General features: G+C 42.1%; 1 protein-coding gene and 1 pseudogene across 1 annotated transcript; both read right to left on the minus strand.

Moving 5' to 3' along the window:
- Positions 1-493: 493 nt before the first annotated feature.
- On the minus strand, positions 494-1,252 carry LOC123083245 (lipoxygenase 7, chloroplastic-like; annotated as a pseudogene).
- Positions 1,253-3,453: 2,201 nt separating this feature from the next.
- Positions 3,454-5,662, minus strand: LOC123083246 (uncharacterized). The gene is made up of 4 exons (XM_044505329.1): positions 5,537-5,662; positions 4,499-4,604; positions 3,866-4,166; positions 3,454-3,769 (listed from the first exon to the last, which is right to left on the minus strand). Exons 1-4 carry the CDS (start codon positions 5,558-5,560, stop codon positions 3,697-3,699), a joined length of 504 nt encoding a protein of 167 aa, XP_044361264.1. The 5' UTR covers positions 5,561-5,662; the 3' UTR covers positions 3,454-3,696.
- Positions 5,663-17,793: the final 12,131 nt, after the last annotated feature.

Genomic DNA, 17,793 nt, shown 5'->3' on the forward strand with positions numbered 1-17,793 from the left:
GAATATATATACTTTTGACTAACATGCAAAGGAAGTCTCTAAAAGAAAGTCTCCAAAAATACCATTTCAAACAAATATGTAAAGGATGACTACCATGCATGTATGATGTGGCAGCATTACATCCATAGATCAATACGAAAATAATTGTAATTTATACATTTGCATATGTGGCAGATTGTGTATGGCTTAGTGAGAGAGAAGACCTAAATGCATGGCCTTAGTCGGGACGTTTGGCTATGTGGCAGATTATGCATGGGTTAGTGGGAGAAAAGACTTAAATGCATGCCCTTAGTGGTGTCGTTAAGGCGGACACTTTGCATGTTGAGAGAATTGGGACCAACTTATTAAGAATGTAAGATTGGTGCTTGTGAGTTTTCACGACGTTGTAGGTGTTCAGACGGCAAGCACCTCACAACAGGTTTTCCACAAGTGCGTCGAACTCATCAGCTGGAAAATGGATCATAGACATGTGGTTTATTGTAGCTCTGTAGGATCAGATGGAGACGCTGTTGGGGATGCCCTTGCCGGTGACGCCGGGCTAGGAGAATGGTTTCATGAGCTGGTACGGCATGATGCAGGCGCGGCACCGGTTCTTGAGCTTCCTCTCCTTGTTCCTTATGTCGATGATCCCGTCCACCTCCTTAAGACACTCGCTGAACCTTAGGTATGCCGCCTGCATTATGGTGTCGTCACCCCACGGTGCACTCTCCATCCCTCCGAGGTACTCCTCGTCAGGAGAGTGACTGGAAAACACGTCCAACACCGTCATCACCAGCTTTGCATGCACCTGCAACGGGAAGCATTTTCGGAGCGCCTGGTCCGGGTTGTCCAGGAACTACTCAAAGGTCGCGGTGTCCACTGGCTCCTCCACCGGCATGTTGGTGTGTGCGATGGAGGGGCGGTTCAGGAAGTGTCCCCCGAAGTCTTACAGCTCGAAGTTTACCGCCGCGTGGTGCGCCGCCACGACCCACATGATGGTGGTGAGCTTGTGCGCTAGGTTCTCCTGCATATCTAGTTTAGGCCACCAGGGCGCATCCTTCTTGTCGCCATGTCCCTCGGTGCGCACCTCCTTCTAGAGCGCCTGTAGTTCCACGTCGCTGGCGATGGTGGCAGCTTCCGGGTAATACTGGGAGACGTATACCAGTAGCCACCCCTTGATGGCGTCCCGGATGAGGAGCCCATCGTTAGCGAATGGGTAGTCTTTGATGGCAAGATTGAGGCCGTGCTCCGCCATGGGGTCCTCCCCGGCCATCGGTAACCAACTTTCCCATTACGTGGATAACTATTTTTGGGGTAGATGCACATTTTTTGCGGCTAACACTAGGAATTCCTAGAGTATATATTTATATATTTTGGGGTTTATATGGGTTACAAAAACGAATAAATCTAATACAAGGAATGTATTCCCTAGGTGCTAATACAAGGTACATTATATATAGTGATTGCATTTTCCTAAATTTCCTTTCACCGAATTATGATTTTGCCACTGGTAAAATAATTTATGCGTCAATTTTTCACCTGTTAGTGTTGAATCGATGGATGAATGAGGAAGAGATTATCTTTTAGAAAAAGAGAGGAGGGGTTAATTACGTGGAATGCTATTACCAAAATCGAGTATTGCAAATGGTAGAACCACGAGCAGCCCAAGTGTGAACAGAGAGAACCATATCAAATCTTGATAATCTGGGATTGATTTGCTGACTCTACATCTACATTTTCCAACTTTAGTTCCACTCGCTTGAACACATTACTTATCAAGACAAAAGTACAGCGTCCAATAGGTTTTTCAACTTTATGCTGATAATTGTTTGTAGGCAGACTCGTGTCACATATGACGTATTGTGAACATCTTTGAGCTTGGAGCATCGGTGGTACATAGATGCAAGACAACTAATTACAGGTAACTTCTGCCACACTATCATGATATCTTGGATCTTTCTTTTTTTTTGCGGGTGATGATATCTTGGATCTACCAGAACTAATTGTGTACTTTGTATGTGCTTCCCAAGACATGTGAATAACGAGAACACACACTCTACTAGATCAGGATAGAATTTGATAGGTGTCAAATTGTATGTTGTCTAGTAGTCACCATGTCTTCCACGGCCTCATTGCGTGTCCCTCGCCCCGGCTTACGTCTCGCCCATTTAAACTGGCCGAACTGATAACAATTGATTGCTTCCGGCCAATACTATGGGCCGACACATACACATGAATATAGAGCTAATCCATTTTTAAAGCTGATGGATTCCTGATAGGATGCATGTGAACGAGGTTTGTTGCCAGTGATTTGCTGTTCCTTGTTTCATTTTCTTCCTTTACTCCTTAGTGTCACGGGTATGGTTACAACTTACAAGTAGTGTATATATGCGAATATATGCACGGGCCTGTCGACTCCTCTTCTCCTATGACATTTTGGTCGATACACCCGGTTTATTCCCCAATTAACCAGTCTATTTGACCAGTTTTCACTGGTTTGACTGAGGGGAGGGAGGGTCGTATGTCGGAGCTTGAGGTCACACTAGATCTGGGTTTCTTTGGGTCTAACCAATGGTTTGGTCTGGTTTTTAAAACTATGCCTCTCACTCACCTCCACATCAGCCCTTATGTGCTAGCAGGGAATCATAACTCTCTCTTCTCCCGTGAAGTGTGTTGAGCTGGGCCAACTCAGTCTTGTTTTTTCATCCCGAGGGCTGACAATCGTGCAGGCAAAAAACTGTTGTGCTCGCATGAGTGCTCTTCTGGGCCTCTTGATCCCGGAAAAAGAACGGTTGCGCGAACCAACCTGTAGAATTGCTCCCACCGTTTACAGCATTTTCAACTTTATTGTGATGATTTTTGTAGCCATACTTGTGTCACACTGATGTATTGTGAACACCTTTGAGATTGGATCTTCCGTGGTACACACATGACAACTTATTATAGGTAACTTGTGGCACACTATCATGCTATCTTGGAACCATCAAAACAATTTTTTGAGTGATGTATATTCTTATATCCAGTGTTGTTTATGGGTCACCACGGGCTTGTTGTGCACCCACTCGCCCCACTCGCGTTTCGCCGACGCAAGCTCGCTGAACTGCTCATGATGGATTACTTCCGGACAGTGCTTTTGGGGAAGGCATACACGGAAATTAAGTGGTGCTTTCGGGGTAAATCTTAGCCAAACATATGGATTACACTCAATCATATTTTAGATGTGTTAATATACAGCCGGGACCATGCATGTTTTGGATGTAAACCTTCTTTCCCAGCGAGCTAACAGATCTTGTCTCGTAGGCAAACAACTTTTATTCCATAGTTAGCAAAAGTATAAAGCAGTGTAGCTTTCACATCGAGCTAGTTGTGACAATCTATACGTGAGTGTTATATAGCTAGCATGCAAAAAGGTGAACACTATCTCGAGTGTATGCATCCCTCGTTACATGTGAAGGAAGAGATATGCTTGTGCCATGATCAAAAGTGTATTGCTATTTACTAACCATCAGGTGTTCTATTACTTACAAAAGCACAAAGTTATACAGTTGTGAAAAATAGGTTCCAGTCCTTCTAAGCCCATACATCTCTCAGACATAGATGTAGGTGCATCATAAAGGTGCATCATAGGCTACCAGCGCAGGTGAAGAAAATGCAATTCTGGTCGCCCTCCTTGTCCTCTATTGTTGGCACCTTTTCTCTTCCACACCGTCTCACCCTCTATGTCTCTTTTTCCAATTGCTCCACGATATAGTCGGAGAAACACTCTTGTTTACAAAATCCCATCTCACCTCTGCAAAAAAAAAAAATACGAATCATGTCAAGCACACATAGAATAAAATTAACTGGATGCTAAGGGGAGTTGTTGAGTTGACAATCAATTGCTTACTTGAACATATAGACGGTGCCACTACCGATCCACCTGCGACATAGACCACATGACAGTATGGCTGCTTGGAATGGCCTCCTATTGCTCCAACTGAGGTTCGGTAGTGTAACCTCTAGGATCTCACGCGCGTTGGTGTGGATGAGAGGCCCGACCATGCGTAAACGTGCAGCGGTTGGTTCCATAATAGCAGAGACAATACCGGAGCCGGATCTCTCTGGGTTGTAGCGGCACCCTTTTGGCGATTGTGCTATATCGCTGAATCGCTTTAGTAGTGAGGCCATGGAGCGCTGAGATGATGCCCCTGGAATATTAATTGTAGGAACGGTCAGGTGGCAAAGGTGGTGCCTGATAGTTTGTCTTTGAGAGAATTCAGCTGCCCTATGTGTAGAGGAGGAGGAGGATGGGATTTTTTTAGTGTTGGGAGAGAACGTCGTATTTGCAAAACCTTTTTAATCTCTTTGTGTGTGTGTGCGTGTGTGTGTGTGTGTGTGTGTGTGTGTGTGTGTGTGTGTGTGTGTGTGTGTGTGTGCAGGGGAGGGGTGGAGGGGTTAATTTAGTGCTGGCATGGCATGTTGTAATTGCATAACTTCCAAAGGATTTCTCTTTTGGGGAAGAATTTATCCTAGTTAGTACCTTGGTATAGAAAGGTTAACACCAATAGGCCGCAAGCGGCATCTCCTCCATACGAATTACGACAAGCGAAGATTGAACTATTTCCTCTCAAATTCCAGTGATATTGCTGCATTACATAGATACAACCTTAGTTTGAAATAACAATATTGAATGCTTTTGCATTGGACTATGGAGCCATTTTCTACAATTCTCGTAGACATGATGTGATGTTTTGAAGAGTACTTATGTTACCTTTTTCATAGCTATACAATATGAATTCAATCTTTTGTAGTAGTACAGGTAAATTATTTCATGAGGAAATTAATCTGGATTGAGATGACTAGTTTTGACTCACAATTTTAGAATTACAATGTAAATGCAGAGTACATTTTCTGTATGGTTTTGCACATATCGTCAGCTAATTATTCCAATCATTCCATTTTGGGACAAACCTCATAATCCTTTTTTAGGCGTACCAATATGTAGTTCTCCATACCGATTATATGGAAATCTGCTATTCTTATATTCCTCTTAAGCATCACTGGACTATTTCCAGTCATTCTGGTCCAATAGCACATACTATTCATATGACCTCATTAACTCAAAGTGCCAACTAAATATATTCACACCCTTGTCTACTTCTACTTCAAAAGGAAAAAAAATTCGCAACTTGAGTGTTTCTTTCATTCAGTATAGCTGCATAACGACACTTACGAACATTAAGATTACGTAAAAGATAGTTCCTTGGTGCATCTAATATAGTATAACACTAACAATTGCTATTAAGTGGGTAACTAGTTCCGAGCCAACCAAATCCCGTGCCCTGTAGTAAAACACAAACCCCATCACCGAGCAATTGCAGCACACAATAATTTCACGGCTAGACCTTGAGCATTGCCAACTACAAAGGTTTGCATTGTAAGGTTGACCAATTATTCACAAAATTAACTTTTTAATGGCATGAGAACAAATCTATGAACTAATTTAGTTATGCCATTACCCAAATAATCTACCTTTGTACTATGATTCAACAGAGTACGATGTTAGAGCGAATAATACCTTGCCTTCGAACACGACTCTCATTGGAAGTTCGGTGAGAGAACACCTACGATATTAGGTTACCTTACTTGTATTTAGGTTGTCATGGGGGGTCTGCACCTCTTCCGGCCGCTCCCCCCCCTTTATAGCCGTCACGCAATAAATATCCTAACTCCCACCAAACATTGTCACTATGTCGTGTTTCGGTAGTAGTGTGTGGAAGGGAAGGTGAGTCATTTTCAAAATAAAATAAAATAGGGGAAGGTTAATTTTGTGTTGGTGACTGTGCACATTTACCAAAATAGAGTCCAATAAAGGAACAACCTGGAGTTGCTAAAGTGTGAGGATGGGCCACCATCTCATGTCCGGATGATCTGGATTTGTGCAAGCTTTGCATCTTCATGTTTCAACTTAAGTTCCTCTCGACACGGGATCCTCGCAGTAGGCTGGACCAAAATCCAGCCGGGAGAGGGATTTTGGCTCAGCATTCACAATGTCGAACAGCATCCATCGGTAACCACCTCTCCGACTACGTGGATAACTCTTATTGGGGCACAAGCACATATTTTGGGGCTAACAGTTGGAATTTCCAGAGTGTATTTATATATGTTGGGGTTTATATGGGTTAAAAAAATGAGTAAATCTAATACAAGGAATGTATTCCCTAGGTGCTAATATAAGGCACATTATATACGGTGATTGCATTTTTTTCCTTCCACCGAATTATGATTTTGCGACTGTAAAATAATTTGTGCATCAATTTTCCACCTGTTGGTGCTGAATCTATGGTTGAATTAGGACGGGGTTATTTTTTAAGAAAAAAGAGAGGAGGGGTCAGTCTTGGAAAAGGTACAACCATGAGCCGCCAAAGCGTGAAGAGAGATAACCATATCCAATCTCGATAATCTAGGATTAATTTGCTGACTCAACATCTTCATCTTCCAAATTTAGTTCCACTCTCCTGAACACGTTACTTAACAAGACAAAAGTACATTAAAAAAGTACATCGTCCAATAGTTGTTTCAACTTTATTCTGATAATTGCTTGTAGGCAAACTCATGTCACATATGACGTATTGTGAACATCTTTGAGCTTGGAGGTTTGGTGGTACATAGATGCAAGACAACTAATTATAGGTAACTTTTGTCACACTATCATTGTATCCTGGATCTACCAAAACAAATTTTGTACTTTGTATGTGCTGCCAAAGACATGTGTATAATAAAAACACATGCACTCTACTAGATCAGGATAGAATTGGAGGTTGTCAAATCGTGTGCTAATAGTCACCATGTCTTCCACGGCATCATTGCGCGCCCCTCGCCCGACTTACGTCTCGTACATGTAAACTGGCGGAAGTGCAAATGATTGATTGCTTCCGGCTGATACTTTTGGCTGACTCATACACATGAATAATGCTAATCCATTTTTAAAGCCGGTGGATTCATGGTAGGACGCATGTGGATGAGGTTCATTGTCAAAGGTAGTCGTGCCCTGGTTTCCCCCCTCCTTTAGTCCTTCGTGTCACGGGTATGGTTACAAGTAGCGTATACATCATACATGCGAATATACCATGTTGGTCGGTACGCCCGCTTCATTCCCAAATTAACCTGACCGTTTGACTTACACGCAAGAAGAAACGTCACCGTTTGACCAATTCTCACCGGTTTGATGGGGGTGGGGGGTCGTACCTAGAGCTTCAAGACACACCAGTTCTAGGTTTTTTTGGGTCCAACGAACGCTTTGGTCTGGTCTTTAAAACTATGCCCTTCACTCACCACCACATCAATCCTTATGTGCTAGCAGGGAATCATAACTCACTTCATCCATGAAGTGTGTTGGGCTCGGCCGACTTGGTCTTGTTTCTTCTTCCTAGGGGTTGATAATCATGCAATCATAAAAAAAAATGCTCTGCTGCCATAAGGGACCCCCAATTTGGCGATCTGCGCACCAGGGATCAAGCGAACGTTTAGCCCCAGCTCCTCCTTGTGCCCTTTTGGACCGGCCCATGTCCAGAGCGCGATGCCCACATTTTTCTCAATTTGATTTTTTTTGTGTTTTCTTTTTTTTTAAATAATTCATGACTTCGAAAGAGAACCGAATTTATTTTATTTGCAAATTTTTAAATAGAACATAAAATGTCCTCAAATTAAAAAAACCATAGTTTTGATTATTTTTGGCAAATCTGAAAATATTCGTGATTCTGACAAATGTTCATATATTCAAAAAAATGATGAATTCTCTCGGTTTCAAAAAATGTTCGTATATTTCAAAAAATGCTCACAAATTCGAGAAGTGTTCATGAATTTCTAAAAAAATGTTCATGAATTTCTATAATATCTTCAAATATTCAAAAATAGTGGGAAATTTTGTATATTTTTCCTAAATGTCAAAAAATGTTTCCAAAATAAAAAATGTTGATTCAAAAGTATTCATGAACACATAAAAAGGTTGTCAAAATAAAAAAAGTTCCTAATTTTCAAAAATTATTCCCAAATATGAAAAAATATTCAACGGTTCAAAAAATTGCTCCCCTGTCCGAAATCTTCCCAAAATTCAGAAAATGTTCATGAATTTTATATTTTTCTAGTGAGTTTGAAAACAATGTTCATGTATTTTAGAAATGTTTGGAATTGAAAAAATATTCACATATTTGAAAATTGGTCATGATTTCAAAAAATGTTCACAATTTAAAAAATTGTTCAGAATTTAAATTATGTTCACAAATTAGAAAAACAAAAATAAAAGAAAATAAATGAAAAAAATAGATAAAAAAGAAAGAAAAAGGAAATGGAAAGGGAAATGGAAAACAAAAAAGAAAAGTGAAAGTAAAAATGATAAAAAAATTAAAATCGATAGGGAAAAACCCGGTTCAGATCTAGAACCTTCCAAAAACTGGTGGAGATGAAATCTGGTGGCGACCTGCGCGACAAATAGGAGCCACCCTCGCGTGAGTGCTCTTCTCGGACTCGTGCGCCTGCAAAAAGAACGTTTGCTCTTCTTTGCTTGGTGCGACAAGAAACCACGCACAGCTGCCCTCGCGTGCCTTGTCGTGCTAGAGCTCGAGCGGGAGAGTTTGGCAACAACCAAACAGTCGTTATATAGTCCACTCCATGTAAAACAGAAATTCGAACGAGTGAATGTTAGAATTCGAGCAGTGTAGCGTGATCCAATCTACTGCAAAAGTGTTCCTGCTCTATGCAATGAAGTTAATCCCAAATTATGCTTGACATGCAAAAGAAATCATTACTAGGTGCACATACAAGGAAAAAGTGGATTTGCTAAGTGCGCACAACCAAGAACAAATCATGGTGACATTATCCCATTCAAAGGTGTTTTCAAGACTAAAAATGCTTTGTAGACTATACCGATTTGTGATTCGGTTTCATCATTGGCTTCATATCAACAAGGGCTTCTAAATTAGATTCCACCTGGCTAATTTGAAGTCAAAATAAAAAAATCATTGAAACACACCAACATAGGGTCGCTCTCTCCTTCCATCTATAAAAAAGCATTCGCATGTTTTACTGAAATGACTGAACCAATTCGGAGGAAGTCACAATTCAAGAAAAAAAAGGTTAATCAAATAGCATAGGACTTAGCTGAGACTTTGTCAATTCTCGTCTAGGTAAGAATTAGCAAAACCGAAAAAGAAAAACTCAGAGCAAGTCGGGCCTGTGAAGGACGGGCGCTTGTATCTAGTGCCGTTTTCCAGATGAGGGCAGTGCACCAGCATCGGCCAGGATACAAAGCTCTACCTGGTAGATTCAAGAGCTGATCACAATACACTCGACCCTGGTTGAGGCCTCCATCAGCTGCAGCACAAGCGGGCACTTCACCAACAGCATGCTCGCCGACGTTGTCATCCGCTCGCCAAACTTGTACCGCACGGTGCCAACGACCCACAAGTCCACGGGGAAGACACCTGTTCCACTTCCTGTCGCGTTATCGAAGTATCCGGCGGAGCTCCCTTGGAGCATGACTCGCACCGCGTCCGGACATGGAGTTCTTGCCGTGATTGGTACATGGCTAGAGGGAGACGACCCAGGTGACCTGACATGAAGGAATTGACAGATATAATAGTGGATGCCTTGTTCAAAGCTGATCCGGTCGATGTGGTAAGATCCAGAGAGACAAAAACTGACGAAACCTTCAAGGCTCGTAGCGGCAGTAAACATGCTTAAGAAAACCAGGCACGTCAACAATGGACGCGGGAAACAGCAAATCAAACAGGAGGAAATGAAGATTGCAGATTTACAAATGCAAACAAAGATTGATGCTACAACTGTGCAAATAATTGTACTAAATCAACGACAATTAATATGGATTGAAGAGAGTACAATATTTGTTATTTCGTTTATCACTTGAGAATTGAGAAGATTAAATCAAATGGGGCAGTCAGTAATCAGAAAAATATGACCATTGTTGATTTGTACTAGAACAGATGGTAAGGTGCGGTCCGCTGCCCCTGCAATAGTTGAATCATCATTTAAAGCTGAGTGTTACATCTGGCTTAGGACGCTAATCTAATTTAATACCGTGTTTATAGGGTGTAAGCCGAGATCTTATTCACCACAAAAAGTAAAATATCCTATTTCTATTCAGAAAATGTCCAAATGGTGAAAATTTTATTACATATAACTTATATTTACTCATATGTTTACTGTTTTACATCACATGTCCGTATGACCTTCCGCTTAAGCAAAATGCTTCATAGCTGTTCCTGGCCACAATGTTATTCATGTATGTATGTGATGGCTCTTTACTTGATCTATCATGTAGAGGCCGAAAAATAAAGACGTTTTTATGATGGTGTCTACATGGTAGAGCACGGCCAGTGAGGTTTTATCCCCCCATGGATAGCGGTGTAATTTGCGGATAGGATCTTACCCACTCTAGGCTGGAATGATTTATTATTGTTGCAAAATGATATTTATTTTTGAAACTGTTGAACTTGGCTTTGTGCATCATGCTATGCAGAGGCCGGGCATTCTTTTGATGCGGTTATATCACTTCAATATATCAAGTCAATGAAATGTCCTATATCAAAAAATGTTGTTCCTAGCCATAGTGAGTCACCCAACTATGAAAAGTAGCTAAGGTATCATGGGTGATTTCATTTTACTTTTACCACATCAGTGTACCTGGTCAAAAGTCAAAAGAAGTTAACTTATGTTATTTATATATGGAAAAAATTAGACTTCGCTCAAAAATTTATTCGGTCTCTTCCCACCAAATATTTGACTAAATAACCAAGTCATTATGTTGCTCATTTTCTTTCGTTCTATACTTGACTATGCATGAAACCCAAAAGAAGATCTTAGAGCATGTGCATCATCAGTTTACATACTGTCTTATCTCTTCTACCAAAAATGATATTGTTTAATCTTATGTCTGTAACTTAATTCAAAGATGATATTAAGAAAAGATGTACAGTGGATCGTCTTCTAGTCTTACCTATACTAACTAAATGTAGCTAAATATATGATGAGAGATACGGTTGCTAGGACATCATCTCCTAACTGAGAGAAGATAAGTTTTTTTACTAGGTTCGTTCTCCTCCACCTCTGTATGAGTAATGCTAGACTCACAGGGGATTTAGAGGCTAATTAATAACTAATGGCCATGATATAATTAAGGGACGGAGGGCCGCAAGTGAAATTAGGGGGGATTAGACTAGTCATGGTGGGAGTAACTTAGCTACTCCCTCCTTTCATGTATATAGGGCCTAGTGCGTGTTTCAAAACCGTCTTTGACTATTGATAAGATTAATAATGCATGGGATGTATAATGTGAAAATTATATCATTGGAAGCTCCTTTCACGCACGAACTTGACGGTATGCTTTGTTTAACTTGCATGTCATATATTATTTCTCTAACACTTGGTCAAAGTTAGCCTCAAAAAACGCATTAGACCCTATATACTCCCTCCGTCTAGGTGAGTAAGTCATCTTAGGTTGTGCACCATGACCAAGGAGGAGGAGAAAATAAGAGAACTTAATGTTCATTTGCTAATTAATAGCATTGCATGCAATGAACTAACCAGTGCATGTTGTGTTTGGTAGTCTCAAGTCATTAAAAGCATGCACACCCCACATCTCTTATTGGTTGATATGTCAAGAAACAAGAAACGAGATAGAATTTAATGCACCGCGCCTAAATGTTTTGGGATTATTTGGTTTTCGTAAGATGACTTACACACCTAGACGGAGGGAGTAGATGGAAGGAGAGAGTAGTATACTAACCCATTTCGAAACAAATTTTCTTATGTTGCATGTATTTAATGATGAGAGATATGTTTAGAGTAACATATGTTACTGTAACGTAGCGCTTCCCAAGAGGAAATAATTCTACAAGCTAATAAATGAAGCCATCTATGATACTACTACTATATTACTTTGCACCAGGGGCGAATCTAGCAATATGGCGAGGTTTGGCGGCTGCCATACCTAAAATTTGGCTAAATACCGCGTATGTATACTATATATCTGGAGTTTGAGCGTTGGTCGATGGAGTTCTATCCATTTCATCAGTTTGGAGGAGCAGGAGACACGCAGGGGCCTAAAACTTAATTGCCAATGGCCCAGTTATCCTCCCAGCAGCCCACCTAGCTGTATGTAGCCCAGCTCGATCTGTCCAGTTACGCAGTGATTCACAGCATGGAAATCGCGTGCACACAGCCGCAGTCACGGAATAGCGGCACGATCTACCTCAGTTAGGGCAACTCGGGAACCCGGCGATGATGCTTGACAAACGCGGCGACGGCGGCGGATGGCACTGCGGGGAACTCGGTGGCCAGTGAAACACTGCGCCGCAAACCACAAAACGACGAGCTTATGTGCCAGCGACGGCGAGCCGGAAGCAGCGACATCAGGTCAGGATCACAGCCATATTAGCCCTAAAATTTTGTAATCCTTTTGTCCAATTTTTTATAGTCCATAAACTATCAAACATCAATCTTTATAATTTTGATTAGTTATATACAACCGGTTAATTTTGATTATGTGTATACAACCAGTGAATTTGTTGTTCTAATCTACTAAGATGGCAACGATCCGCACATAGTTATATTATCAGTTATATTAACTATAACACATCTTGATTATATTATATATTATTGTTTTCGTCCTTCGTGAACTCCGTCACACCTATAAAAAAAATCTGCCTTCGCCACTGCTTTGCACTATGGAGGAGACTAGTGTCATATGCATGACACTAGTACAAGTTACTCTCCACTATGACCAGCCTTAGGCGGTCCATCTCTACTCCTAATGGATCAGTTGGTGAATAGTCTCCATGGTTTATTTTCGCTGATTTTTTTCCGTCTCTCCTCCCACCACCCCTCCCATCCTGGTCCATTGGTTTATTTTTCTCTTCACTCTTTATTACAACCAGGACTTTCCTAACATATAACAAATCACGGATCTAACTTCCTTAAATTATTCATATCAATCGATTCCTTTTATTGGTTCAATTTGTCTTAGGAAACAAATAACAAATTTTTAAGAAACAAATAATAGATTTGAATCTAACTTTCCTAACTTATCTAAATCAATCGATTTCTCTCATTAGTGAAATTTGTTTTATAAAACAAATAACAGACATGTCATAAACTTTTCTCCCAATAAATAGTTTCTTAACATTTGCAAATTTTTCTAATCAGACACGTCACAAACGGGCAGGTACTGATATCATGTTACCAAACAATAAAACCCCATTTGCATAGAAATCAGTTCAAAATCCCGACTTTCCTAAATTTTTACCTTTCCTTGATAACATCCAATACTTTCTATGTTTTCCACCTATTGAAGGAAATCACCCCTCCATCGATATTAGCATTTTTTGGAATGAGTTCTCCTGGTTATGATTTTTTTGCGATTCTATCCAATTGTGACCTCTCATTTCGCTCCGGCTTCTTCTCGCATAATCACCTCCACCACAGCCAGCTGACGCCACCCTAGACCTCTTGCCTCTCCACACCTTCTCCGCCATTCTAGAGCTCAGTGGCTACCCCTGCAATGGCCATGGCGTACGGCGGTTCTCGGCCACGGCGAAATACCTAACGAGAGAAAACGAGAGGGGAAACTGGGGAAAGGCAAGAGGAGATCACGGCGGTGTCAATGGCACCCTAGGGGAAGACAGGGGAGCTCGGGGCGGCGTGGATCGAACGGCAATGTCGCGGTGGCCGAAGTTTGAGGAAGACGGCAACGACGTCAATCTGGGGGTGCTGGACTTGATCTCGTTGGCGCAGACGAAGTAGTGGAGGCATTCGGAGCTCCTCGACAAGCTCCTAGCCAGCAGGGAGGGTAGTGGCCGTGTGGATGGGGTCGGTCATGGTGGCCGTGGCATCTGACTTCGTCCAGATCACCGGGATCGAGCGAGCGAGGAGGAGAAGTGGATCTGGGAGGGGGCGTCGAGGAGGAATGAGGCCATGGGGGCAGGGGAGGCAGGGCGTCACCCTTATCCATTCCCCTTCGATGCCGGCGAGGTGGTCGGGCGGGAGCCCGGCTCTGTAGAGACGGGCTCGGGGAATAGGAGAAGACGACCGTGCGGGGACACCACTGGGCCGGTTCGGTGGCAAGGCCCGGGGGTTGGGGGGATCCCCTTTTTCATCGTCCTTTTGGTTTTTAATGTATTCTAATCCGTTTCTCCTTTTTAACACCGTTTTCTACTTATTCTTATATCAACTAAATGGATTTTGTTAATTGTGAAACTATGCACACAATTCGAGCACAATATTTTTAGGTGGCACAAAAAGTTTGGGGCCAAAAGGAAATACATAAAATTAGGTTTATATTTAATTGGTTATTTTAACTACTGCTGGACCTCTTATTAATTTGACAAGATTTAATTTTTTTGGTAAAATAATGTTGGGCTCAACATGTCAAAGATCAGTGGAATTTATATAATATGGTGAACATTTTAGTTTTACTGCTTGATGAAATAATATATTTGACTTTATTTTAAATTTGAATTGGGTTTGATTTTTATCAAGTGGCAGTTTGGCTTAGCAAGCCTGATGACATGGCATCATTAGGGGAAGGTCACTGTAGCTAACGACTTGAGGTGTTACACAATATTCCCATTTCTGAAATTTCATTGTTAAATGATTGGGGAATATATCACACTATCCATTAGTCCAGTCAAGCTCACCACAAGTCCACACATTATTGCCAATTGAGTAAGTCTTACCGGCGGGGAGAATAGGCTATGTGTGTGTGTGTGTTAGAGAGAGAGAGGGAGGGAGAGTGAGGAAGAGGGAGGGGGGAGAGAGTGTGTGTGTGAGGATTTGATGGTAAAAAAGGTCGCCAATATCGTAATATTGAACTCTTAAAGTTAATGTGACCCTGTTGCAACGCACGGGCGTTCTTCTAGTAGTGGTAGTATCTTAGCCGGTATCATGCATTTGAGAATAGCAAACACTCTGACGTGGCAGCGGATTAAAGAAAAGAGAGAGGGAGCATAATTTTGTCACCTTTCCCCTTGCGTGTTTTTGGGTAGCATACGTGGTCATTTCTAAAAAAAGTAGTGCTGTGTGAACTGCCAGGCCGGTATGACAGAGGTTAGGGAGACAAATGCTCGGTGTTAAAGTTAAAGGTCAAACTAATCTTGTATATACTGAGGTTAAGTTATTGAAAATATACTTGTTTGATATTATAATTATTATGTCAAAAATCTTTTTTGATAGTAGTTAGACTCCATGTTATCGGTATAACTGTGGTAAATTAGTTTACTTGTAATAAGGAAAAAGTGTATTTTTCGTCCCGAAGTCTCTCGGAAGTATAGAAATGGCCCCTCAACTCTAAAATTGGCAAATATTAGTTGAGAGTCCCTCAACTTATAAAACCGGATTAGTTTGGTCCTTTGACTCAGCAAAAGTAGTTTTTGTGCTGAGTTGGCGTGGTTTTGACCAGGCGTTGCCAACGTGGCAATCTTCTTCCTTCCCATCTTTAACTCAGCTGGGCATTTCATCGAGCAGATGACGCGTGCCAAGCAACAGGAGAAGGTCGACGTGGAGCTTGTGGATTCACACGTAGTGAGTGCAGGCGGCCAGGGAGCTACGGCACTGCGAGTATCCCAGGCGATGCACCCACGCCAGCACGGACAAGCTCGCACATCACACCCACCAGCATTTCTACTCGTGTTGTTGGGAAAAGTTTACTGAAAAGCTTGTAGGATGAAGTGCCTACTTTCACATACCTAAACATTAGTCAACAATAAGCCCTCAATTTGGATACCTAACAAAAAAGATCACGATCACTTTTTCCCGTGACTATCGACCGAGGACTTGAGAGGAATCGTGAAAATGGTTTCGGCCAGCGATGGATTTTCCGACGTCCAAGTATACATCCAACAAGTTCTAACTTGTACCACACGTCTTGAATTGTTTACGAAACGCATGCTGCAAGTGTGGGGTCGGAAGTCGGAACCCACAGGCTGACCGAACATTGTTTAGTTTAACCCTAGCTACTTTTCAGAAACCGGCTGTTCAATCAAAGTAGTGTGAGAGCTTAAGCAGCTGGCTGGTGGCCAATTAACGTACGGCAGCATCCATAACGGGTGCGCCTGGGTGCGGGTGCATCCCTATCGGGTGAGGCTTACCAGTTTTCACTTTCAATGCACTTTCGTTAATTTCGGTATATACTAAAATAATAGCATTTCGGTCAAAAATTTGCAGCAATTTCAGTAGTTCAGAAGAACACAAATTATTTTTACTACATTATTTTTTGAATTTTTAAAATACTTGATTCGATCTCAGTCAAAGTATGGAGTGAAAAATGTGCTCCCATGGCCGCAATGAAAAGAGATATCACTGATCTTTTACTGAAATTCACTGACTGAAATATTTCGGAAACTGAAATTCAAAACCCGCTTGCGTCATTGCGTGCTCCTGTCGACGTGTCTTCTTCAAGAGTTTTTGTTGTTGTTGAACCTGTCTTCAAGAGTTGGTCCTGGTCGGCTGGGTCAGTGAGAACGATGGTCCGTATCAGGATTGAAACGCACGAGTTGACCATCCGTCTCGTGTCGGCCGGACCTCTACCTACCCATGCATGCGTGCACCTTCGTAGTAGCAGCATACCCACGCATCCGACCAGGACTTATCCAACGCCCACAACGCCACGCCGCATCCCGCATCGGACAAAATTACTGTTCTAACCTTTTGTGCTAACAAAGTCCGTAGTTGGCCTCGTTCAGAAATTATTTCGATTTTAACCTTTTTAGGTGACGCCAACATCCCTAACATCTGGGTTGCGAAGGAGACGCCACGGATCCTGGCGTCTGGCCCCTGGCCCGCACGACCCTCCTGCTCGTTGACCTGCTGACGTGGCAAAGGACCCAGACGCCACGGACCTTGGCGTCTGGCCCTGATAGGTTAACAGCGCGCAGGGGCCCAACCCACCCATTCCCAACCTCTCTGTGGCGGCGACCGAACGCAAGAACAAAGAGCTCTTTCTCTCACGCTCCTCTTCTCCCTCACACCAAGTCCCCCCTTGATCTACTCCATCCTCCACCCAAATTTGTGGATCTGAGGCCCCCAAGCATCCTTGAGGTATTCTCCCCCATTCCCTCCAATTTGTTTTGGTATTCCCCTCTCTTTTTGGATGCATTATTTCACATTAGGTGATGTTACATGAGTAGACACTAGTACAAAACAGGGCTTTGGTTCGGCCAGAAAAGAGCATTAATCCCGGTTGCATTACGAACCGGGACTAATGTGAGCATTAGTCCCAGTTCGAGCGGCTAGGGCATCATATAAGGATTAGTCCCAGTTCAAATGAGACCTTTAGTCCCGGTTGGTGCCACAAACCGGGACTAAAGGGTGCGATGCCCATTAGTACCGGTTCGTGGCACCAACCGGTACTAAAGGTTAGACCTTTAGTCCCGGTTCGAGCCACCAACCGGTACTAAGGGGGTTGGAGGCATTAGTACCGGTTCGTGGCATGAACCGGTACTAAAGGTCCCATTTTCAAACTCTACACACACACACACACACACACACACACACACACACACACACACACACACACACCCTGTAGATCGCCTTTTCAGTTTTTTAAAAAGCAAAAGAAAATGATAAAAAATTCAAAAATTAAAATCCTTCCAGATGTAGTTATGTTACTACATTTACTAGTTAGGAAAATTTAAAAACTTAAATTTGGACATGTTTTGCAAAAAGTGTAGGGAAAATGTAAAACGGCTATAACTTTTGCATACGATGTAAAAACGTATAATATATCAAAATGTTTAGCACGAAAATGCGCATCCAATTTTGACA

Source organism: Triticum aestivum, chromosome 4A (genome assembly GCF_018294505.1).
Source record: "Triticum aestivum cultivar Chinese Spring chromosome 4A, IWGSC CS RefSeq v2.1, whole genome shotgun sequence".
Taxonomy (NCBI): domain Eukaryota; kingdom Viridiplantae; phylum Streptophyta; class Magnoliopsida; order Poales; family Poaceae; genus Triticum; species Triticum aestivum.

What these genes read in the sequence shown, in the direction of transcription:
- LOC123083246 (XM_044505329.1), bottom strand. Translation starts at nt 5,560, where the DNA reads ATGAGAGTCGTGTTCGAAGGCAAG. An exon ending in GAGTCGTGTTCGAAGGCAAG is followed by an intron (nt 4,605 to 5,536) that starts GTATTATTCGCT and finishes TATGTAATGCAG; the next exon opens with CAATATCACTGGAATTTGAG. An exon ending in GGCACCGTCTATATGTTCAA is followed by an intron (nt 3,770 to 3,865) that starts GTAAGCAATTGA and finishes TTTTTTTTGCAG; the next exon opens with AGGTGAGATGGGATTTTGTA.